General features: G+C 30.6%; 2 protein-coding genes across 2 annotated transcripts; one reads left to right on the top strand and one right to left on the bottom strand.

The window, feature by feature from the left end:
* Window positions 1-650: 650 nt before the first annotated feature.
* Window positions 651-12900, bottom strand: LOC143041895 (polyprenol dehydrogenase-like). The gene is made up of 7 exons (XM_076214028.1): window positions 12743-12900; window positions 9598-9705; window positions 9053-9121; window positions 7638-7739; window positions 6635-6842; window positions 3671-3890; window positions 651-2890 (listed from the first exon to the last, which is right to left on the bottom strand). Exons 1-7 carry the CDS (start codon window positions 12849-12851, stop codon window positions 2690-2692), a joined length of 1017 nt encoding a protein of 338 aa, XP_076070143.1. The 5' UTR covers window positions 12852-12900; the 3' UTR covers window positions 651-2689.
* A 2345-nt stretch (window positions 12901-15245) lies between these two features.
* Window positions 15246-25156, top strand: LOC143041894 (cysteine-rich hydrophobic domain-containing protein 2-like). Its single transcript, XM_076214027.1, has 6 exons — window positions 15246-15404; window positions 17640-17694; window positions 18122-18277; window positions 19134-19190; window positions 23624-23683; window positions 24689-25156. Exons 1-6 carry the CDS (start codon window positions 15289-15291, stop codon window positions 24737-24739), a joined length of 495 nt encoding a protein of 164 aa, XP_076070142.1. The 5' UTR covers window positions 15246-15288; the 3' UTR covers window positions 24740-25156.
* Window positions 25157-27063: the final 1907 nt, after the last annotated feature.

The following is a 27063-nucleotide window of genomic DNA, read 5'->3' as shown; positions in this document are numbered from 1 at the left end:
AAACAAGACAACTCTGTACAAAAGAAACAAGACAACTCTGTACACAAGAAACAAGACAACTACGTTCACAAGAAACAAGACAACTCTGTACACACAAAAATAAAGACAACTCTGTAAACAAAAAAAATAGACAAATCTGTACACAAGAAACAAGACAACTCAGTTTTCACAAAAAAATAGACAACTCTGTACACAAGAAACAAGACAACTCTGTACACACAAAAAAAAGACAACTCTGTACACACAAAAAACAAGACAACTTTGTGTATTCTGCAAGATTATATTTTTTCTGCACACTTTTAAATGACATTATTGTGTGAAATCCATTTTAAATCTGGAATTTCTGCTGCTTCTATTAAAGTGATTCAACACGACCTCAAAATCAGAATAAACTTTTTCATTTAGTTACTGCATGCCTTTTTTATAACATTTTATAGTAATTACTTATAACTGTAATTGTCATGTATATTACATTATTGAGTTTAGAAACCAAATTATAATAGCAAACGTAGTATACTGGTATCCCATAAAACTACACAAAATTGCGGTTGTGTTGCAGCCATTCTGTTCCTATTTTTTTGCTTTCTTGCAAAGGACAATTATCCAACTATTTTTTACATCCTACTTTTTTTAAATTATAAAAAATAAAATATAGACATTAGTTTTTATTATGTCATAATTTAACCATGTACAAATTACAAAACCAATCAACACACATAAAATCTGAGTATTAATATGAGACAGAGTCCAATTAGAAATAGTCATTCATACTGACAAAATATTGTTACGGTTAATGTACACATTAAAGGTTGTAATAAAGTATATATCTCCACTTGTTTCAACATGAGAGACTAAAATCATCTGGTTTAAATGAGCTGCGTCGGATAGAAATCGACCTAATGCAAGTGCACGTATACATGTACATTGCTAATACTTTGATTGATTTTGTGACATTAAAGATTGATGTTGGTCTGATTTGTGGGTATTTGTATATTGCGTCAATTTTCAAACAGTTACAGACTTTTCATAGAATTTTTTGTCAACCCAAAATTAGTTAACAGATGATTGGATATTTATTTGCACAAGGTCGATTTCTATACGACGCAGCTCAAATCATGATCCCTTGAAAAAACAGTCAACCTCTTTTTGAAAGTTGTAAATACTACTGTGGATTCATTCTTTATCTGGGTACCAATTTTAATGTATCTAGTAAAACTTACATTTTCATGGATATTTCAATGCATGGTTTTGAAAAAGTCTGCATACAAATTGCAAGCCTTTAGAAAATTAGCTATTCCTTGCACATTTAAATTTGTGGTTCACCTGTAATCGAAATTATTAGTATATTAGTATCTCATTTTTAGAATATTAGTATCTCATGAATAATAATGAATCCACAGTATATTTTTTAAGTTAATTTCACAATTGATAAAACAAATATGGAATTATTAGGTTTTCTCTTCGTCCTCTTTTTGAGTACAGTAATTTGAAATTGATAATCGCAAATTCAAAAAAATTTGAAATATTTTATAAATGAATAAAGGTGCTGATCTTGAATTGAGATAACATGCTCTCAAAATCAACAGAGAACCTCCTCCATTTAAAGACCTCATATCCATGTAAAGTTGCCATACCATGTGTAAGATTTAGCATCCTGAAACCACTTTTTGGTACAAATTTCATGTGTACCAGTCTATTCTAAGTATAATATTTCACATCTGTTTTTAGTAACTTTGACCTTTACCTTTGAGTTATTCACCTCAAAGTAAATCTGATTAAAATACAGATGTTTTGACTTTGATTTCATGAATCTCGACATGACTCCTTTCCACTTTCTACTTTTAAGACCTTTCTGGACACTCTGGTTTTGTCATGATGAAAACCACCTTCAAATATTTGAAAGCAAACATTTCATTGGCTGATGCAATAATCATCAGAACAGAAAGTAAAATGTTGTCCTATCCTTTGTACAATTATATTTTGGGTTGATACTGCATACAATTGATTGTGTTTCTATGTCTGTGATGATTGACTGATATTTTATCCATTCAGGTAAAGAAAACATTTGTCAATCATTCTGACAAAAGGAATTCTGTCAATTCTACCATAATATTCACTTTTATTCATGGGGTACTGGTTTTTAAGAAATTTATTGTTTATGGAGAACCACCAATAGTTTGTTATATAAATGAAACTTAGTATCCATGAATGCAGGAATATAGGTTTCACATCAATCCACTAATAAGTACCTACATTAGATGAATCCACACTAACAATTGTCTAAGAGTAAAATCTACTTTATACAAAGAATTATTTCAATCTGGAAAAATTTTGAATTCTGGAAAACTGATAAGAAATGTAGGAAGAAAACTAACCTAACTTTCGTATGTATGCCATTTATGCACGGGTAAGGTAAAAGTCACTTTCACTGATATTTTACCTTGTACTAAATCAGTGTTTAGTTGAGTTAGTTTTCATCAAACATTTCTTATCAATTTTCTGTAATGTAAAATTATTCCTTATTCCAATAATTCTTTTCTTTCAGTAGATCTATAAAGATAATGTACTTTTAAAGGCTTTTTTAACTGCAGGTTAGGGTAGTTAAATTGAAATTTTAAGAACATGTATAAAAACATATGCATCATCTGTAAAATCAATGGTTCAAGATATAATTGTTGACAATGGATTATCATTTGTGTTTAAGTTCATTTTCTGTCAAATGTTCAATAATTTCACATGATTTATGCCATAATTGTTCTTGTAATAGTCTGTCGTGTGCACTGTCATGTGGTTTGTTTTTAACACAGTTGTCATAGTAACTGCCAGTGTCTCCCTCTACATTTGGTGATAATGCTAAATATAGAACTGTATCTGCTGCCATTTCTGGAGTCTGAAGAAAAAATGGACGAAAACAACTTCAGTTTAACTACTTTAAAGTGTTGAAAACATTTGCTCAGATATTATTTACAATGGTTTCACAATTATTTCACGGGGGGGGGGTCTCAACATGGGATTTTGGGTACAGGTGTGCAGCTGGGATTTTAAAAACACCCCCCATTCATATATTGAATAATTGTGAAATCCCTACCTATACATATATTTCACAGCCAAATCATAACCCATTCATATATTTATCAGCTCAAATAGTACCTATATCGGTCAATTACTACCTATTGATATATTTCCTCGGTAAAATTGCACCCATTGATATATTTGACAGATCAAAAAAGGGACCCATTCCAGCGGCACATATGTATATACCTTTATATAGGAAGAGACCCCCCCGTGAATTATTTGAAATGCACAAAGTACCCCTCTCAAATAGCTTGTATATATCAAAATTAATGTGTAGTTCTCAGTCATCATTTATTGTACCAGTTTGATCCCTGCACCAAAAACAATACATCAATAATGGGAAAATTAGAACCATGAAATATATCAGGTGAATCCATAAATATGACTTCAACTTATATCTCATTCTAGGAACTCTTATTTGAAGATGCCAAACTGCAAAAATAAAATATGGTGTCAAATTTATATTTGGTTGAAATTAATTCATAATTCTTTGATGAGATATGGATAGAAAATTTAATCACAGGACAGATAAAGGAAATATTTAATACTGTTAACATCCAACTAGCAGGGCATTTGTAAAAAAATTAAGACTTACCTTGTATAAAAGTATGGCAACAACATCTAAGAACCATTTAATACTTCTATGTACATGTCTATATAAACTTGTCCTAACCACACCTGGATGAAGGACATTGGCTGTAACTTTATAATTTTCATCATTTAGTTTCCTTCCAAGCATGAATGATGAAACAGTAATAGCTAGTTTGGAATCTGAATATGCTGCATGAGGTGAATATTCCCATGAATTCTCATACCTGTAATCAGAATTATTTCCCATGAATTTTCAATCAGTAATTAAAATCATCTCCAATTAATTTGCACACCTGTGTTTTTACAATTTCCTCCCATGAATTTTCATATCAATAATCACAAAAGTTAAAAAAAATAAAAAAAATAATCCCAATTATCTCCCATCAAGGATTTGTATTACTATACAAATCCTTGCTCCCATGTTTTTAAATTTGGATGTCAATAATTATAATTATCTCCCTTGAATTTTCTTACCAGTAATTACAACTATCTCCCCAGAATTTTCAAACCAGTATTTGTAATCATCATCCATGAATTTCCATACCTGTAATACTTATCTCCCTTAAATTTGCATTCCTAAAACCACAATTATCTCCAAAGAATTTTCATAACATTAATTGTAGTACAATGTACTAGTAAATATAACAATCTTTTAAAATTGGAAATTTATATCTTACTTGATAAGGTTTGAGTCCATAACCAGCTTTGATGATAAGTCTTTCATCTGAGGACATTTTTTTCTTATTTTTTCTGTAGACTTACCTTTGATTTTTTATTACCATGCATTGTCAAGCTTGGTAACTCATAAATGTTTCTCAGTAATTCAATGTATGATGCTGTCCCTTACTGAAGGATTTAAATTTGTTCTACCCAATCAAATTGCTCTATTGTCAATTAGGTGATTCTTCAGTCTACGGCAATTACATTATTTGTTTGTGGGATATTGCTTTAAACTAATTTGCAATAATTTGGGTTTTTTTTCAACAGGACACCTCATTTTTTTAAATCCCTTTCGAAATCAATGAAATTTTGTATGAATATTACCAACAGTCATAATGGTTAGAATATAGATCTTTTTATAATGAATCAATTTTTTTTTCTATGAAAACTAAATGTAAATTGTTTTTTATTAACCTATTCTATATTCCTGCACAAAATTATGGCATGGACATCATTTTTTCATATAGTTTTCCCTTCATTTTGGTTGGGCTTTTTTCGTGGGAAAATCGCAAAAGACGTAAGTCAGGGCTTTCCATTGAAATTGAAGTAGAAGGCTCAATTAAAATTATAGGTGGCTGTAACATGCGTTCGGCGAAGCCGGACGCCCACCAAGCTGTAAGCTTGGTGCCTTACGGCAGGGGGTCTGGGGGCCGCTCAAGGCCCCCAGAAGCTCTGGCATAAATAGAGCAAAATCCTGCATTCTCGCAATCTCCTGGCACCTAATTTCATCTTTCAAATGACCATTATTTATGTATGAAATTAAAGAAAGAAAAAAAAAAACTTAAAGAAATTTCATTTTTTTTTATGTTAGTTTTTTATTTTCATTACTTTATGCTTAAAATTCATTTACTTTTAAAGGAGTTTTATTTAAATAATCATCCGGTTTGTTAGAAATCTTGATCGATTTATTTTGCAAAACTACGTGCATTTGTAAACAAATGACCCCCCTTTTCTCTCTTAAGACAGTTACGCGTATTTAAATCATAATCATTTCTCAAGCATTGACAGAAAATTGATATATCCTCTGATTTTCTCTTTTTTTTTTGTAAACTGTTCAATAAGTAGGATACATAAATCATTAGGAAATGTTACTCATTTGAGGTCGAGTCGACAATATTCTACTTTCTTTTTTGACCTTGATTCTCTGAACACCACGTGGGCTTTGAAAAATGAACTTCAAAAGATACTGTTTTCCAGATTCTGAACAATATGATCTACTAGACTTTCTTTAATTTGACTAATAATATTCCATAACATAAGAATGTCATTCTATCTGATTGTCTTCACGTTTCAAACAGAAAAGCCAAAAAAAAAAACCAACGAGTTAATGACTATCGGAACGTCTCTATTGTTATCGTTCAATGACCACCGGAACGTCTCTCTTGTTATCTTTGAAAAGAAACGATGCATTCTGACTTTAAATAGACAACCAATCAGTGACCTGAATTCATGTGAACTATATTTAGCCCAAGGTAAACACTGACTTTTCATCCTTGTTTATCGTGACCGCGACTTTGCGACAATACGTCTCTTGGCTGCCTGTAAACATTTGAAAAAGATATTTTTTTCTTTTTGAATTTATATTTTTGTCAGTGAAGTAGCCGGCACTTGAAGCCACCGTAAGCGGCGGATTTCTGCCGGCTACCGGCTTCAATGGAAAGCCCTGGTAAGTCATTTTGAAATTCATAAAAATATGATTTGCTTGACTTGTATTGCCTGCCACAAGATTGATGACGCTGAATTTAATGTACAAAGAGCAATGGAGGCAGGAAGTCGGATTTTGTGAAGTTCTATAATGTTTTTAGACATTCGGAAGTCGGAATTGAAACAGTCATTAGAAAATTGGCATTTTTGAGCAATCCTTGAGAACAATGAAAACTTTCCTTTAGACATGTTTTTTTATTCAAAAGAGTAGAAAAAATGTATTCTGTGACAATTTTCTACGCTGGAAGTAGCGTAGTGACGTCAATGCGTAGTTGCCCCATGTGTTAAGTTCAAACACAAATACCGAACCTAAGAACTATATGGATAACTACCAGTAAACTGAAATCTAGTAAGGGATATTCCATTAAAATGTATGTGGGAGGTTGGGAAGGGACTTTCCCTGCAACCAATAACTGTTTTTTAGTTAATTTTGCATAATGGTAATAGACAGGTACACATTCAATATTTAATCTTCCCTTTCTACCCAATAACATACATTTTAATGGAATATCTCTTATACATTATCAGTTGATAATTTTCTAACCTTGAACAAAGTCTGTCAATATCTAAGTTTCCCAGTTTATGTACTACTGATGATACATTTATGATTCTGGAATAAGAGTTGTCTGTCCCTGTTTTCTTTAACACATCTAACAGTAGTAATGTGAGGTAAAAGTGACTGAGGTAATTGACTTGGAAATGTTCTTCTAATCCATCATCTGTCTCCTGGTATGGAGCAAACATTATTCCAGCTACAATGTAATAACTATCTGTCAAATATATTTTAAGGTAGTAAGACACATAAAATCCTTAAGGGACCTGGCAGTAAAATAAATGAAAGACACATCTGATTAAATAACTGAATTAAATGCACAAGTTTAACTACATGTATCTTCTTTTTAAGGTTATGTTTTATACTCTTCATTATATAATGACAATACAGTTCCTTAGTGTCAAATTTTGATGAAATCCAGTTTTCTTGACAAATATGGTTATATCTTTACACATCATTCTGTTTCGTGAATATGTGAGCATATATATCATTGACAAATCTCTTGAAATGTATTTGGATAAAATGTTATTAATGCTTATCTTAATGCACTTGGGTTTGTTTTTGTTTTCTCAGAATCTCAGAAGTAGTGATCAGGTCTGGAAAATATAGCTGGCTATCATGAATGCAATCTTTAAGGAAAGACTTTATAATGAAGAGTACATTTGTCATAAGAATGTTTTTTGATGGATCTAAAATATTTATATTGTATCTATTGTTTAATGTTTACTTGTCTTTTCTAATACAAGTACGGATGTACCATATATCTTTTAAACAAGCAAATGATCATGATGCTTCATATATCTGAATATTTTCTAAAATAATATGATTAAAGAAATGACATTTAATAATGAAGGATAATTCAATGTCTTACTGATCAGTAATTTAACATTTAACTAGAAATTTTACCATTTTTAATGAGGATATTAAATGAAACCCCATTGCTAGAAAACAGACTTAAGTGATGTGAGATCTATGTGTACACCAGAAATCTTACCATTATTAATGAGGATATTTAATGGCAACCCCATTGCTAGAAAACTATCTGTAAACTCTCTGACAGACTTCAGTGATGTGAGATCTATGTGCAACCAATCCACTGAAACATAAAATGGGAAGATATGAAACTTACTTTTTTCACAATTAATCACTATTAAAGTCACATTGCCTCTACCATTTAATAAAGATGAGAAAAAAGACACATTTTCTTCATATTTTGACCTAAAATGTTGTCATTTGTTGTGAGAATCATATTTGTATTTTACATTATTCAGGCTGTTAGTTTTCTCCTTTAATTTGTTCCACATATGTCATGTAAGGGCCTTTAATAGCTGACTTTGTGGTAGTGGTTTTGCTCAGTGTTGAAGGCCGTATGGTAACCTATAGCTGATAACTTGTATGTCATTTGGTCTCTAGTGGAAAGTTGTCTTGTTTGCAATTTTACCGCATCTTCTTATTTTTATTATTGTACTTAATTTTCAAAATAGTTACAGAATCAACTATAAAATCAATAGTGTGATTGCCATTTTTTACCTAAGACTCGATTTCAGCAATTTTTAACCATCTCATAATACACTTTTAATCATTTGTTTTCCATTCAAGTATAATGTAATCATATTCATAAATTTAACAGGCTTATATTTCAACTTGTAATTATTTTTAATTATGGAATTTGCATAATTTCTAGTGCTTGAAATTTTTAATAAATTCCATATTCATTCTGCATTTTTATATTTTGACAGTGCATAACACTTTCCATGCAATGTATTTTGTATAGATAGTGTTGTGCGCCGCACAGTACATTCTTTAGAAAATGTACTATCTTCTTTGTAATAGAAAGTGTTGTGCGCTGCACAGAACAATAATTACATTAGATGTATGTTTCATTATGATACTTTATTCTGATTGGCTAACTGCACATCACATGTTATTCCGTAAGCAATTGCATTGCTCAATAACACTTTTCATTCATGATAACATGTGGTCCCACAATAAAGTGCACAGGTGAATTAAATAAAACAATAATAAAATTCGTGTTTTCATGATTATTGCTAAAAAATGTAATTATAAGTATTGAATGCTTCTTTTTGTAACTTCATAGGGTTGTAAAAGCGTTGACCGTGCGCACATTTTAAGTATGAAGCGCTTCCGTGCTTCATACAAAATGTACTTTGGTCAACGCTTTTACAGCCCAATGAAGTTACAAAAAGAAGCATTCAATTCTTAATTAAAATACAGAATTGACATGGAATTTATTAAAACATTTTGTTGCACAAGAAATTATGCAAATTCCATAATCAAAAATAATTCACATTTGAAATAATAGCCTGTTATTGGCTTAAATGCTTAAATTAAATGAGTATCATTTATATATTCTATCATACTAATCTGGTAAGATATTTGTAGACCTACCCTTAGCATTAGGGTATTCTTCTCTTATCTTGGCTACAGCTTTCTTTCCTTCTTCTATACATCTTGATCCTACAACAAATCAAATTCTAATTAACTACTACATTCTTTTACAAAACATAAATAAATAAATTATAAAATAAAGAAGTAAATAAGTAATCAACACCTTAAAGGCATGCCAAACCCTCAATAATTGGGTTAGTTTCATCATACATTTCTTATTCTTGATTCAAATAGTTCCTTGTTTTAAAGTTTGTTTGTTTTTTTTGGTAAGGATATCAACATGTACTATTACCATGATAACTACAACTATACTTACCTTTACAGCTGATTCAAATCACTGGTAATTAGCACACACCAATAAAGACTAAATGTAGGGTGCAGGTTTTTTTCAGCAATTTTATGAGTGTTGTTCATGTAGTACCATTATAAGACATGATATAGCTGTTTCCAGTGACTAACTATGAAGTTGATTTTGGTCAGAGTATGATTAATTTGGGTTGTCTTTATCAAACAAAACTAGATTATATTGATAAATAAAAACAAACCTATCACCACATGCACATTTTTAGAGACTAAACCACGAGATACTTCAAATCCTATCCCTGCTGATCCACCTGTTACTATGGCAACATACCCTGTATGCAGGCGCTGTTCTGAAAAATTTATATCACTGTTACAATACAACTCAAATGAAAGAATGTTTAATTTACACAAAGAACGAAAAGATTATACATGTATATAAGGATGAATGAATTGCCTTAAGTTTGTTATATTTAATGCAGTTACTATACCAGGTTCTGCCTCTAAGGGGTGAATGGAATTACAGTTTTATACTTTCTGCAGCCACGCCCACAGAAATGACAGAGGCAAGGGACATATTTTATATTGGCTTTTAAAAGTTTGTTAGTTTATTGGTTGTTATGTGGTTGTTATATGTCAGTGTTTTTACAAACTTTTATACTTTAAAGTCATAGCAAGGTGCAGTACACCATACAACCCTCCTGAAGCATAACATTTCATCATGACATGATAATACAACACAACATTTTACAAACAAAAAAACTAAAAATATATGGGCAAAGGCATATATTGTCAAACAACAGTCTTTCTTGAATGAGGGTGAACCAACATGGCCAGAGGCAAATAGTTATGAGGGCAAACAACCCAGATTTTTTGGGGAGTAACAAAGTAAGGATGGAAGCAAAGGCCATTACTGTCTGGCATTAAACGGTCATTTTTGTCTCACGTTAGCGTCAAATTGGTTAAAATTTTACTGTATAGTTCTTATTAATCCTTTTTTATGTCATTGTTTGTACTGTATTATGAAAATTATTGGTGTTGTAATGTTTATGTCCTTTTGGGCCCATAATTGAAAATAAAATTTCTTCTTCTTCTACATTCTGAGTGTATATATTTCTTTTATTTTGTGTATATCTTATTATCCTTTTTTTTGTTTTGTATCTATTTCTTTTTTCTGTTAATATTCTTACTAACAAATACAAGTGACAAATATTTTCATATAATTATTTATTACATCAATGACTATACATGATTTACATAATTTACAACATATATAAAGCAGAGTGGTTATCGTTTTTGGTTTCTCTCGTTTACTGGCTGTTTTCTTTGGCATTGTTTCTTGGCAATGTTTTTGACCTTGTTTACAACAGAATATTTCCCATCGGAGGAACTTATCATGGTTATTTTTCTTTTTCTTTTCAATGTCATCTTTGTAATCTTGGTAGCATTGGAGACGAATTGCATTATCTGCTAGAATATATACATGTAATTATAAATATAAACACACAGAATGATATCCGGAAAATGGTGATGAATCTGTAAACATTTTCCTTTTTATTGATGATCAACTTTAACATGACAGGCATGACGCTCATAAAAATCTAAAATTTGATAAAATTATGTGGAATATTGTGTAATTTGATCTTATGTATCATTTTATTGTATAATATCACTGCATTTCTTAGTGGTTGGCATTTTTTAGGGTGTTCGGTGGTGTTTGGCGGTGTTCGGTGGTGTTCGGTGAAAAAAAGGCCTACCGCATTTTAATGTCATGCACCAAAAATTACTGTGTTCAAGAATTTTTACCGTTTTTTCTCATGAAGGTACCCCATAAAGACCCTTAGAAAGAGAATGGAGTTTAAAACTGCTTATCTTTCTTCAAATACATGTATTACAAACTTCTATAGATGTTTTTAGACATAATAAATAGGCACTGGCTACGGTTACATGGAAATGTAACAATAATAAAAATATTATTGTTACATTGGAGACTAATTGCCAGAATGCAAAGTTGGGTAAGGAACCAATTAATTACGAATGTAACAATAATTATTGAGGCTACGGTTACATTGCGTTATTGTTACATGAAAAACAGCAATGTACGCTAGATTTATTAAACTTAAATCTTCTATATAGTTTTGTTGCTTAATTCATTCATGTCTACTAAATAATACTTGTTATAATAATAAATAATAAATATTATTATTCAACAAATGGTGTTTAAATAGTTTTAGATATTAATGGATTTGATGTTCTTAAAGATGCTACTTCAAATTAGTAGTGCCAAAGGCGAAAAATATAGCTCAATGGATTGTTGTTGAAAACTTGGGCTTAGAAAACTGTTCACTTTTAAGTATTTAACTGCACACCTACTCGTATTACTGTCATTATACTTTGAACAAAATATGAAGAGATTCCTATTACCCATTTTGTTTGGGTGAAAAATTTAAAACTTGCATGGGATGCGTTTGAAACGAAACTGAAACAATATCAAGACACAAATTTCATACACTATACAAACGCACTTACCAAAAATTGATACATCAAAAGCAAAGTTTGCTAACTGTGAACTAACACAGTGAACTTCTGTATACATGTATAAAATTGAGAATGGAAATGGGGAATGTGTCAAAGCGACAACAACCCGAACATAGAGCAGACAACAGCCGAAAGTCACCAATGGGTCTTTAATGTAGCGAGAAACTCCCGCACCCGTCAGAGGCGTCCTTCAGCTGGCCCCTAAACAAATATGTATACTAGTTCAGTGATAATGGACGTCATACTAAACTCCGAATTATACACAAGAAACTAACATTAAAAAATCATACAGACTAACAAAGGCCATGCAAAGGCTCCTGACTTGAGAAAGGCGCAAAATTGCGGCAAAGTTAAACATGTTTATGAGATCTCAACCCTCCCCTATACCTCTAGCCAATGTAGAAAAAACAAACGCACAACACTACGCATAGTAAAACTCAGTTTAAGAGATGTCCGAGTCCGATTTCAGAATCCATGGAGGACGTAATATAAAAAAATGAAAAAATTGTATGTTATACTTGTATGTATTGTAAATATAAGATAATGTCTTCAACTTTTATTATTTAGTACATATTACTAGTCCCATCGAACATTGCTGTTTTTCATGTAACAATAACGCAATGTAACCGTAGCCTCAATTGTTACATTCGTAATTAATCGGTTCTTTAGTCCCCAATGTAACAATAATATTATTATTATTGTTACATTTCCATGTAACCGTAGCCAGTGCCTAATAAATATTCAGTATAATCAGAGACATATAATACATGTCTCTGGTATAATCTAGAGTTGATTTAATTTAGTTGCTCTCATAGATCTGATTAACAATAACATAACATTCAATGAAATTACCTTCTTTTTTATGTGCCTGCAATATTTGTCTTAAAAGTGCAAAAGCACCATAAATATAAATCTTCAAAAATGAATAAACAATATAAAAGAAACACAAAACTTTCTTCATCGTTGTTTTCAATTTGGCGAACTTTTACAAACTGATAGAAAACGTCCAAGGGAGTCCGAGAGTTTTAACATCAAACCCATGAACCAAAAAGAAAATTAAACAACAGCGCACAGCTACCGACGATAGGAACGTTGTTATGGATGTCCTCTTATCATACAGATTTCATTGATTTATTTTGAAATCTGATTTTGTTATAAATGATTGATTGAATCTTCGATTGATTGTTTGATCCAGGGAATTCCTATACTAGTATAGAAAGTCCCTGTTTATCTTCATATTCATAACTTTTCACCACTTTTGTCTGTAATTTGATGTTGATACATAATTTGTAATTTTTAAAAATTTTCTTTCGATATCATAATCCTATGTCCACCCAGGCCCAAAATTATATCTTTTATTCAAAATAAATCTTATCTTATTTTTAAAAAACTCTACCTGCAAAACTATGTCATTGTCAAAATTTCACACGTGCATATATTTTTTTTTATATCATTGTGGTTTTAAAAAATATGTGTTACAAAACATTATTGCATCTGATTAATTGATTGATTGATTGATTGATTGATTGATTGATAAAATGGAGATGTGATATCATAGCACATGAGACAATTATCCACTTAATATCAGATAATATCAAATAGACGTCAAGCAAGCATCATTTAATTGTATAAACAGCTGGATAATTAGAGATTTTATAAAATCCCTAAAGAATAATTTATAGTGGTTTTGTATAGAAAATATATATTTTAAAAACAAAATTGCAATATTCTACGGGAAGTCTTTGCAAATCAAATTTATCATAGTTACTATAATGAGGGGGGAGGGGGCAAGGGGTTTAACTGTTATGCTGTTATGGGGCAATTTAATTCTTTGTTATCTGTTATTTTGAAAATATATTTGCTGTTAGCTGTTATTGTCTTATTCTTTGTTAGCTGTTATTGGGCTTTTATTTTTTTTGTTATCTGTTATTGTGATAATGTATTTGCTGTTAACTGTTATTGAAAATTGGAATGTTAGTATTTTTTTTGACAGTCAATATTCGGTATAAATTGAAGATCATTGGACATTGGGGTCTACCACTACTAATATGTTTGTCCCGTATTCAGAGAAGGATTCCATTAACATTTACCCATCACAGAAGTGAGGTCCAGGACAATTCAAGTATATCTTATGATTATCCTTTGTAATAAATTCCATTTTTTTTATGAATGTGTATTTAGAATTATCTTAATTTTTTGTATGAGAATAATGTTCCTTGTTTCCCATACGAACATATTAAATTAAAACAATTCTTAATATGACAAAAAGGAAAACATATGGCCAGGAATATCTGACTAGGTCCTAACAACCAGTTAACCTTTTATATAATATGGTACATAGACTCAGCTCTGTGATTCTTTTCAAAGCAGAACCAAATGCATTGTACAATGAAAGTTCCAACCATGTACTTGGGTCCGAAGCTGCACATAACTCATTACAAACAAAGATTTCTTTCGTTTCAAGCCATTGTTCCCCTACTAAACTATGTATTCTACTTACAAGTACACTTGGTACAATCAAAAACCTCAGCTGATAAAAATTGTTTTCAAATAAGGCCTTTGAAAATAGTGGAATAAATTGCTTTTGAAGCGTCAAAATTCGTTCGAAGTACTTGATAAATTGCATGCTTATAATTGGTGCTTTTAATTTTGCTACCCTATATACCACTTTATAAAAAAAAAAACAAAAAGGGAGCTCACGTCAATAGATATAAACAATTTCCCAAAGTTTAATGCAAATTGGTTAAAGAGTTTTTGAGTTAATGTCCGACATGTTGACAACAGACGGACAACAGTATACCATAATATGTTCCGTAAACGAGCGTATAAAAAATATTATATATACATATATATCGAGTAGTAATTTAAACACATTCTAGATACATAAATTAATACTAAAACCATAGTCATAGAAAATGGAATGCATAACACAGGATTATAACCGTAATAAGAAATACTGATTTGTCAAAGACCGAATTATTTTAATATTTCATTTACTGTTATCTGTTTTTGTCCATTTTAATTCCTTGTTATCTGTTATGAGCCAAATCAATTTGCTGTTTTGCTGTTATTGGGACCCCCCTTGCCCCCCTCTATAATAAGTTTTACCTTGGACTATTATACATTAATATGACTGTATTATCAAGTAATTGCTGACTCTTTTGGTTTTATATTTGTACCCATTACTCTTTCCACAATCAAAATTATAAATATAACTCCAAGAATCAATTACAATTTTTAATCTTCGGAAATAATTTTCAAAGGAAGAAAACGAAAAATATTATATCTCCCGCGTTTCTGACTTTTATTCTAATAGAGTTATTTCCCTTAGAATAAGTTAACGGGAAAACGTCATCAATCCATGAGGGTTTACGTTCTTCGCATACAAATGTCAAACAATGGCAGACTTCGATACTATTTACGAAGAAAATGACGACGAACCACCTATTCCAGCTGAAGTTGTTGTGAATTTACCTGATCCTATCATAATTAGAGGAGCTGGAAATGTGACAATGTATGAAAAATATTGATCATTCATATAATTTTCAATGAAGTGATCTTTTTGTTATCCTGTTTTCATATTCACAACAGTGATGTCGGTACATGTACAGTAAACAAAGACATGATGCAATGGAAAACAAATAAACAAATCACAACAGAAAAAATGATATATATATGAGAAGCTTTATTTAGTCATATTTTCACATAAGTTTTAGACATGTTGTACACAGCCTTGTTTTCCTGTCTGTTTATATAAATTATTACATTACTCTTACAATAGTGTCATTACTGTCATTAGTCCAATATTACTCTGATGTCCAAGGGCTGTTTTTCCAGACAAGCCAAGGCCCCATCTTGTCAGGCAAAACGGCTGTTGGACATCAGAGTAATCTTGTACTTCATGTAATATAATAATGATATAAAAAAGAAGATATGGTATGCTTGCCAATGAGACAACTCTCCTCAAGAGACCAAATGACACAGAAATTAAAAACTATAGGTTGCCAAAGGATCTTCAACAATCATGACAATGATCAAAGCCCAAACCGCACATTAGTCTAGAATGCCCCAAAATGACGAATGTAAAACAATTCAAACGAGAAAAGTAACGGCCTAATTCATGTACAAAAAAATGAACAAAAACTAAAATGTAACACATCAACAAACAGCAACTACTGAATAACATGCTCCTTCTCTATATCTATCCTGAAAAGGATTATTCTTTTTTCCTTAGCATTTTTATGGAACAATTTTTTTCGCAGGTTACCTGGTTTAAAATGTATTGTCATTTTGTATGATGTCACATTGATGTACCAAAATCATTCATAAAATTTAGCGGAGTTTTATTTTATGTCAAATTGAAATATATTTTTTCGATGTTGTTTCCTTTAAATGTAATGCAGTACATCATTTAAATTTACAATACAAACTTATTTTACGCATTATATATATTATTGCTTTTCTAGGCATCAGGAAACAAATTGTTCTGTTTGTTTACATGTTCTGATATTGTCTGTTGCTATGAAACAAATTATCATCCAATCTTGTTCAAATCTCCAGGGCAAAATTTTGCCCTACAAAATTGTGGCATACCGGTTGTTTGACTGTAGCATGATACAAGTGGATTCAAGTTTAGGTCATGATGAGCTATGCAATACATACATGTACAAGTCTAACATGTGTAATGAGATATATCTGTACATGTAAAATGATTGCCAATAAGACAACTCTGATCCACCAGAGACCAAATAATATGGAAGTCAACAACAATAGGTCACCATACAGCCTTCAAAAATGAGCAAAACCAATACCACCATTGACCACATAGACATATAAGATATCAAAAGGCATTGGAAATGACAAATGTATAACAATGACCTCCAACATGGCTACAACAGGGAAGTTTCTCGGTCTCAACTTGTGTCAATAGCAACCTATCTATGGTTAGTGCTGCTTTGAATCCTTGGGATAATTGTTGTGCTGTCACAATGTTGTAAAATGATACTTACTTCCAGTCAGTGAGACTGTTCTGATCATTAGAATGGGAGTTCTAATTACATTAGAACAGTTTTAGTATACATACACATTTGCACATTGTACCAGTATTTGCAATTGGCATTTTTGGGTTTCACCCTCAATACAGTTTTGATACAAAATGTGGAAATGTGTTATGATTGCCAATGAGATAACTATCTGATCCACCAGAGTCCAAATGTGTCAGATGTAAGCACTTACTGCATGTTTCTGTACAATCTTCAACAATGACAATGAATGAGCAATGGTTTTGTAGTAACAGGGACATGGAATGGAAGGCTAGAACTTTCCATTTAGATTTACTTTTTTCATTCCTAGCATAAAAGCTTTCAAGCTACTGAAGTATCTGATCTTTAAACATGTAATTACCTGTTGCCAAAAAAATAAGCCTTAGGTCTACAAAAGGTAAAAAGAATGTGAATTTTAACATATATATACTGTATGTATTAGTTGTGAAGTTACCTGGTTTCTAACATCTGGTAAAACAATTTAAAAAATACAACTTAAAAAATGATTTTTTTATCTAATTTGTTCTTCAACTAAGTACTTTTTTGGTTATATAACTATTTTGATCTGACCATCACTGATAAGTCTTATCATGCTTATGTAGACGAAATGCACGTCTGGCATATTAAATTATAATCCTGGTATCTGTGATAACTATTGTCATACATCATTGTACATTGTCATATATGAAGTGTATATTGTTATGCAGATTTGGTCTAAGTAACAGATTTGAAGCAGAGTTTCCAACTAGTCTTTCAGCAAAGGTATGCATATAGTTACAGAAAAAAAGATAAAAAGTAGCATTAAATTGTACAGAGTACTATATCCTCGAGAAAAACTCCAATAGAACAATCAAACTTTAACTGTGCTTTTTGCAATCAATTTTTCTTTCATCTGTATAAAACAACTGGATGATACCGCTGGAAATATTAGTGATACATGTACAGATGTACTTGAACAGATAATATTATGATCTCAGGATTTCTTGTGTAGATTTCAGACAGAAGACCTATGGGTAGATACATGTAATATCGAAAGTATAATCATGATAATACAATGTACCACCATTAGCAAGCAAATAAAACATTTTGAAGGATTTGAATTCAGTATGCATTTCAAATTCATTTAATAAATTGTATGGTATTGCAATGTCTCAGAATAATTAATTTTTCATTGAAATGATTTTTTCAGGTTGCACCAGAAGAGTTCAAAGCTACTATAGTTAGATTAAATGGTGTTTTAAAGAAAGCCCTACCAGTCAACGTAAAATGGTTGTTCTGCGGGTGTATATGTTGTTGTTGTACCCTTGGCTGTTCATTATGGCCGGTTGTCTGTCTCAGTAAAAGAGTAAGTTCAGTGAATATAATCAGTGAAACATACTAGAGGGTCATGATGGGAGGATCTTAAGAAAGCTTGCTTTCCACATACAACGACTAATAATGTATATTTGAATATTTTTTGTTTTTGTTTAACCTTTCCTAAGTTTAATAATGAATGAAGCTACAGTATTACTTAGCAGTTTTTTGTCTTTTTCTATAAAAAGGCAAGGAAAATAGAAATTATATGGACATTTGTCTCTAATATATATGATTTATTCATAAAACTGCTTATTCTTATAATCTTATTTGACTGTATGATTTCCTATGTTATTCATCTTAATTTTGTAATCTTTTCATTACACTGTATGAAAATTAAATATTTATATTTTAACCATTTAAAATAAATGATAATTTTCTATTGATGTATTGTCCAATAATTACATATCTACCTATGCAACTGTCACTAATTGCAGTGAATTTCCCACATTGAGGCTCCCAAAATTTCCCAAAATTTTGAAGTATCAATTTGTCCACATTTTAAAGCAACACAATCAATTTTACCATGGCCATGAGATTGTAAAAGATAGAGGATGCAAAAAAACCTTTAAAATAAAAGTTGAAGATCCCTTTAGAAGTTTTGTAGGACTATAGGAGCCATCTTGCATGTATAACCCCCATGAACATTTTGATATGTTTGCAAGTACATATGTAATTGATTCGTCCAACTTTTATTAAGTTATCTATTTTACATATTGTGACAAACATATCTATTTTAAAGATTTGAGTTTTGTAAAAAAAATAGGTAGGAGACAATTTTGTTAATATTCATTTAAGATTATTTTTATTATAAATCTTAAACTTTTGTTATGTTTTTTTTTTTCTAGACACGTCATGCAATAGAAAAAGTATTAGATTGGGAAAACAATCATCTATATCACAAAGTAAGTAAAAAAGTCATGTATAAACATAGATAAATTTTCAATATTTTAGGTATTCTTCATTTTGACCTATATTTTTTAGGTCTTGAGTCCCAATTTAGTCTGAAAAACTCAAATGTACAGAATATTTCTTAGGATAATGGCTTACTGTAACTTTCAGTTACATGTACATGTAAATTATTTGATATTTCAATTCTGTATTATACATTAGGCTTTTCCAAATACAGTACGCCCAGAGAGTATGTAATCGCGAACTCTAATCACCGATTTCCGAGTGTAGCGGTGTGACACCGCGAATCACGGATTATACTCCCAATTTCCTCCAAAGATTCTCTCCCAACACCGCGTGGCTGTTTATTGGTTTATTGCCCATCGGATGTACTGAAAATTAATGACGCGTGACAACATCATCGGATTAGCCAGATTTATTACCTTTGTACATTTAATCGATCTTGATTGCACCTGTGTGCTTTAAAATACGTTATTTAAATGTCCTTTCATTGTCAGATAAAAGTGTGACATTTTTATTTAAAATAAGATAATTATTCTTGTATGTATATGCCCATGTCATTGTCATATGACATACAACGTACAAACGTATAAAAATACGAATAAAACACTTATTTTGTATTTTCATTATAGTCTGATCAGGTCATAATTTTTGTTTTTTCAACAAAGACGATTTTACCACAATTAGAACCTTTTATGACCTACTCAGTGAGCAATATTCGGTTCATTAATAATTCAATATTATATAATTAATATCCACTGGCTTAAAACAAAATGATGTTTTTACGGTAATATGTCCAATCTAAATTAAACCCAAGAGTTAATTTATCGGATCAACAAGTGAACTCTGTTACTTTCAATTTATTTTGAAATGTAAAATACTATGTTTCACTACCTCTGTAGATTACCGACTTGAAATATTTGAATTTAAAAAAGAAAATGTAAAGTGACAAATAGTTGTGTATGCAATGTGGCAGCCCTATATTCATAAATACTGAGATACATTCGCCGCCCGGACACAACACAATAATCACAACCTTTAAATATTTAATTATATGGAGAAAAAAAATCATGTGTTTTTTATCCGTTATGATCTGTTATTGATTTTTAATTATTTAAAATAAAATTGGATTGGCGCAATCCGTATTTTACTGCTCATTAAAAGTCCTCGGCGAAATATAAAAAGTAGTATTTCAACAATTATAAAATATAATATTTAAATGAAATTATATCGTGTTCTACAAGAAAGAAATATGTAAAAAAAAATGTGGATCGGATTTTTACGATCGGCAAATTTTCACAGAGGATCTCTACCAACGCCCATTAGGAACTGAACGACATGCATCATGTTTTCATCTACCATTAATATATAGTGTTGACTATGGACGTATAAATAATGTCCGGTTTTATGTCCTCTGTTGACTGAGAAACGTAAAAATAAAAGGCTGATGTTGGTTAATTCAGAACAGGAATACAATTTAGAATCCGGTTAATCAATTGTACAAGTACCTTCTAGAGCCTCAATCTTAACGCACACAAATTTATGTCAATCATTACAAAGCAAGTTTAAACCTTGTATGAATTTTCCCACGGTTATCCCGAAAGGTCACCTGAGTTTACTGTTACATGATACTATTTCCCGCCAAATAAAAATCTCGTGGACAAAATTGATGTCACTATTTTTAGCATTCAATATTGTGAGCAAAGTCAAGTTCAAGTTCAACTACGCACTGTTGATCACTGAGATGCGTATCGTCTTCCCACTGCAATTAATTGCTTTAAAAATATTTAAAGATCACTGTTCTAAATACAACACAAAAGTTTACATTCATTGTGCGTAAATGAAAATTATGCAACGACAAGTTGATGCAGCTATAGAAGTATTCCTGTTGTAGCCGAAATGTATTATTTATCCTAAAGTAATGCTAACAAATCGTGAAGAGAAAATGCCGTAGACTTATTAAGCATAAGGAATGGTGAAAAGTATTTTCTTTTTTTCTTGCATATATAAGTTTTAAGACACGTAATTTTCTTTCTTTCTCACATTTTATACCTTCACCGTTAATTTCCGTTTATTTTCACGCAAGTATGTCTCTTTGCGTAAGTTATATAAATTACCGATAAAAAAAAAAGCCGGTCATAATCAAGTATAGATTTTTTTTTATAAAACTTTAATGCAATTGAAAGCATTAACAACAACCTTTTGCTTTTTAAAACTTTTATTTTGTAATCGTAAAATGGAAATGGCGTAGACTTATTAGCATAACAGATAGTGAATAATATTTTCTTTTTTACTTGTATAAAAAACTTTGAGACGTGTCACTTTTCTTTAAACTACCCTAATTTATTCAGCGTTAGTCTCCGTTTATTGTTACACAATTATATCTCTTTTAGTAAATTAAATATTTATTTACTGATAAAAAACGGAAGTCAAAATCAAATATAGTTGTTTTTAAAAATTGATTTAAATGTACAGAGTAATTAAAAGAATTAACAACAACGTTTTGATTTTTATTTTAATGATTAAAATTATTATTGTATTTTCACAAATTCTAAACTTATGACTATGAAACTTATAAATTACAATGTATGTGATGTATGTGAAAAGGAAGTAGAAAATATCACTCATTTATTTCTATTATGTTCTGAATTAGTAGAATTTCATCTGTTTATGCAACAGAAGTTGTCAGTTTTATTTGATAATGTTGATTCTGACAAAATTGATAATTTAGTGTATGAAGAGGTATTTATGTTTGGTTTATTTGGATCTATCAAAGGCGTAAATGTAAGTTTTGTCAATTTCATGTTATCTGTAGCGAGATATTGTATCTTCAGAAGAAGGAATTTACTTAAAAATTTAAACAGTAATGTTGATCTTATTAGACTATTTAAATACACTGTAAAACATTATATAACTTACCTGTATGAATATTTGTGTGATGCAAAATGTATGAGAAATGTTTTTGAGAAACACTTTTTAAAAAATAATATTCTGGTACAAGAAACCGAAGGTGTCATAACATTTAATTTCTAATTATTGTGCTGATTATATATATGTGATTATACTTAAAACATTGCTTTGTGATATTTTTGTGTAATATGTAATATATCTGTTGTATATATATGTTGAAGAATTGAATAAAGATAAAAAAAAAAAAAACAAGCCTACTGCCTTAATAAAGATAAAAAAAAACCAAGCCTACTGCCAAAATTATAATATAGAAAGCAGGGCTACAGCTAAATATGAATTAGTAGATAGATATATTTATATAAGTACTCCTCATGTCTGGAACAAAGTATTAACTATAAGAATAATTTGTTGTTGTTTAAAAGAATCAGGTCTAAAACTATGGAAAATAGTTTTTAATCTACTGAAGGTTCTGTATCAAAATTTAATCTTGTTCAAAGTTAATTGTTATGGTGAAATCTAACATGGGGAATGTGTAGTGTCACTACAAGTATCAGGACAAAATGGCTTGAACAAAATATAAGAAGTGACTTTAGTTTAAAGACTAATTGTGCTTTCTTTTATTTATTCTTCAAAGATATTAAAGTATACAAACTGTTTATTGATTTACTTTTTCTACCAATAATTTTCTGACCCAAAGTCCATACAACACAGTACCACAGTTAACAAAACAAAGGCAAAAAGGTAATGACAAAAACAAACAAGAAAAAAATAAGCGACGCAACGTGACACAAAATATTGTGAAATTCATTTCGTCACGCGTTACCCTGGTGCTATCCAAAAATCCTGGGGAGAACACTGTAATCTTTCATTTGTTTCAAGCAATCAGATATAAACTGATAATCAATAGACAGGAAATACATTAGAAATCTCTCATACCTTGACTGTCGCGTGCCGGCATAGATCAGAAGGATTAGGGCAATTAATTACCTGGTGTGACAGCGCGTCACTCCAGACTGAGAGAGATGTCACTAATACAATAAACAAAAGGTAACGGATTTACGCGGAAGTCGGAGGAATACTCCCAAATTTCTCCGAGAATTTAGGGAGTGATGTCGGAGTTTCCTGGTGTCACACCAGGAAAAAACTCGGTGTATGGAGTTTGGGATGGCTTTCGCGAAAATTGTACTGTATGTACTTTTATTCAAAAAATTTAAGATATACAGATTATTATTTGATATTAAGGACTGTCTTGACCTACTAATAACAGTTTTAAACCTCTTTGCAACCTTCATGATGTCGAATAGCAATAAAAGCAATCTTATTTTATACTAATGCTGCATACATTTATTGCTATAGAAATTCTAAATATGAGTTTATATTTTGTGAAACCTAACATTTTTGCAAATATCGCTTTAATAAAAACTTTGCAAAATTTTCTTATTGTACGATGTGTCTTTTATGTAAAAAAAAATCTTTGACCTTGATTATATATTTAACCTGTTATTTCTGATTGTAGTTAGGCTTACATTGGAAGTTAAGTAAACAGAGATGTGATTCTAGTAGTATGATGGAATATGTAAGTATACTTTATCGGGGCCACTTTATCTGAGTTATATTGTAAAATTGAGAATGGAAATGGGGAATGTGTCAAAGAGACAACAACCCGACCATAGAAAAAACAACAGCAGAAGGTCACAGACAGGTCTTCAATGTAGCGAGAAATTCCCGCACCCGGAGGCATCCTTCAGCTGGCCCCTAAGTAGTATACTTTGAAATCATATATTTTCGTGGGTAGCAATATTTGTGGATTGAGGAAAACTTGCATTATCGTTGATGTTAAAATTTATAGTTTCTGCAAAATCTGCATATATCACTTCAGGAAATTTGTAATCAGTTGAACATTTAAATTGATGGTTCCCCTTAATACTAATCCACAGAAAAAAATTGTTTTCAACAAATATAAATGAATCTTCAGTACATGTAATTTTTAAGGAATACAAATTCAATAGTTCTCTAGTTCACAGAACCATGAATTGACTATCATTTTTTTGCTGAAGTAAAATAAAATGTTAATATAAAATAGATAGGATAAAGAATTATTTGGTACGGTATTGAAAAATGAAACACAAATAGTAAAAAAAAAAAGACATGTGTTCTGAATTTGTTAATTAAGGCAATATATACACCTTTTCAATATTTGTCTACCATTATAAGACATCATAAGGCTCGTAAAATATTGATGTCACAATAGAAAATATGTGACGCCACAATGGAAAAGTGATAGTTGTATCACAGTAATAGTTCAAGAGGCTCAGATTCTCTGGTTAAGCAAGACAGATTTCCAAATAATGATAAATTCCATTCACTCATTAGTCCTAACTTTATATGCAAAACTCCAATCTATTCATATTGGTATAGCATTTAGGATTAAGAATAATAAAAAAATTACCAGTATTCAAAAATATATGATTTTTTCAATAATGAAAATCAAATAGTGTTTACAGAATTTTACATTATTTCAGATAAAATTAAATTTCAGAATTACAAATCATTAAAATACATGAAATGTTTCTCTTTTCAGGTTATGTTAATAGAATTTATACCAAAAATACCAATATTTCGGCCAGACTGAGGATGGATCTCATTACTTGTGACATTGTTGCCCATGACAGTAATCGCATGACTGATCATATAATTCCATTAAAACCATGATGTTGTCAATCATTATTATATATGTATATGTGTATGTGTATGTGTATTATGTGATAACTGAATCTTGATGCTTTATTCCATGTTTGAAGATGTTAGGTACAATGCAGAAACTAAGAACAAAAAAGTCAAAAAAATTGAAATTGTCTCTCTTGATAAAATGTAAGGAATAGAAAATTGTTTTTCAGAAGTAGGGCTAAAATCAATTGAATTTTGATATTCTAAATATGAATGCGATTGTCACATATAAGCAAATAATTTTCTTGAACATTTAGGTTTCTTTTAGTTAAGGTAATTTCCAATATTGTTTTACAATACACACTTTGCAAGTGTAATTAAATTTTATAAAAAAACAACTACTAGTAATTTGAAAAAAAAAATTGAGTCTGATTAATTCAATCATATCATTTCCAACTCCATACCTGCCAACTTTTGAAAATGGCCATGGGGGTTTTTGTGCGCGGCACCATTTTTGAGGGTAGAATTTTTCGCGGCATTTTTTTCATGTGATGATTTGGCTCCTAAAAGTGTCCGACATACTTCTTTTTTTGGGGGGGGTGATAGTTGATGATGCTATTATAACCAATCTTTTTTTAAATTGTTTGATTGTTGTATTTCTTTTTGTTGAGATAAACACCAGTAAGATGACTTTATGTTTGTCTGATACATTGTCAAGAAATAAAAAAAAAGTAATAATTTTAATAATTTAATAACAAAAAAAACCAACAATATGTGAGGGTCTGGTATAGGGGGGGGTTGTTGTTCTGTAAACATTTAATTTTCACCACTTTTTTCTCTAATCTTCAAAAAATTAACCTCTTTTTTTCTCTAATCTTCAAAAAATTTGACCACGCATTTCTCAAATTTTCATTTTTTTTTGCCGGTTATTCCCTTATCTTCATTTTTTAAGGGCATTATATTCTTTAATCATTTAACCCCATCCAAAGCCTCATATATAATATAGATCAATATCACAAGCAGTACTAGAATGTTTGGAGACATCATTAAGGCCACCGTGGTCAACTTTAAAGTCTCTATTGCAAACTTTACAAAAGGGATGTGACAATCCTAACGTTGATTTAGACAACGAGCCCCTGTACTTGACATCATTCTCCCATTTCTCTAAGTATTTGCACGAAGCAACACGCTTTTTTTTCTTAGGCGGTGACAGAACTATTTTGCAAGTGATAACTCGCCCATCATGATTCCAATTTTTATAAATTTAACACCCAAACTAAAAAAAAAACTCAAAATTTCTATTCTTTGATTGTTTACTATGCCGACATTAATCAACTGGTGAATGCGTGATCACTAAATTTTGATTGGATGAAACTTGTCAGACACGATTTGTCTCCCTTGGGAAAACTTTCAAAAGTTCAAAATCGGGAACAAAAATATTTTTCGTGTAAATTTTACTAAAATCGTGTTTTTTGGCTATTTTCACGATCACGATCGTGTAATCGGGACAGAGGGTCAAAATCGTGTAGTACACGCCTAAATCGTGAAAGTTGGCAGGTATGCAACTCTAAAGGGATAAAATGTTCAAAACACTTCAAACTTGTGTGATAGTGAAAAAGAAATCTGTCATGTTTATTTTAATTTTGTATATATTATAAAATAATTGTTGCTGTATATTTTATTTTTCATCACATTTTATAATGCAAATAGGATAGACCTGACAAAATGATGACCAATTTGGTCAAAACAATTATTAAGCACTGTATATTTATTTTATTTTCACAATAAATACAAGTACATGACAGGTTAAAATTAGAATAGGGTGTATATTTCGTCGTTATGATTGTTTTTCAGAAGCTGTTTTTTTCTCTTTCAGTTTTTGGGTAATATAGGCAAATCTTAGGTGAAATTCTAATTAATCTTGATTGTTATAAAAACAAATTATTTATCAAAACATCTATTAATATTTGCAAGAGGGAATAGAAGGAATAGTATTTTTAAAAAGTGGGAATAGGAGGAAGAAACCACTTAAAAAAAACATTATCATTTGAGTAGCTTGGGTTAAAAAAATTATCACACAGAAAGATCAAAGCAAAATTTAAGAAAATGGTGATAAAAAAGTTTTGTGAAGTAAGCATTTCAACATTTGTGTGTAAATTTATGCTCTGTATTTAAAATCTTTTCATACTGAATGTAAAATATTGTTGACAGGGATAGGGACTTGACATCTGATTCTTAAAAATTAATTGGATGCATTTAAGGTGGTACCTAACACTTTCACTAAATAAA

The sequence above is a fragment of the Mytilus galloprovincialis genome, chromosome 8 (assembly GCF_965363235.1).
Source record: "Mytilus galloprovincialis chromosome 8, xbMytGall1.hap1.1, whole genome shotgun sequence".
Classification (NCBI taxonomy): Eukaryota; Metazoa; Mollusca; class Bivalvia; order Mytilida; family Mytilidae; genus Mytilus; species Mytilus galloprovincialis.
This window is presented reverse-complemented; position numbering and strand designations above follow the sequence as displayed.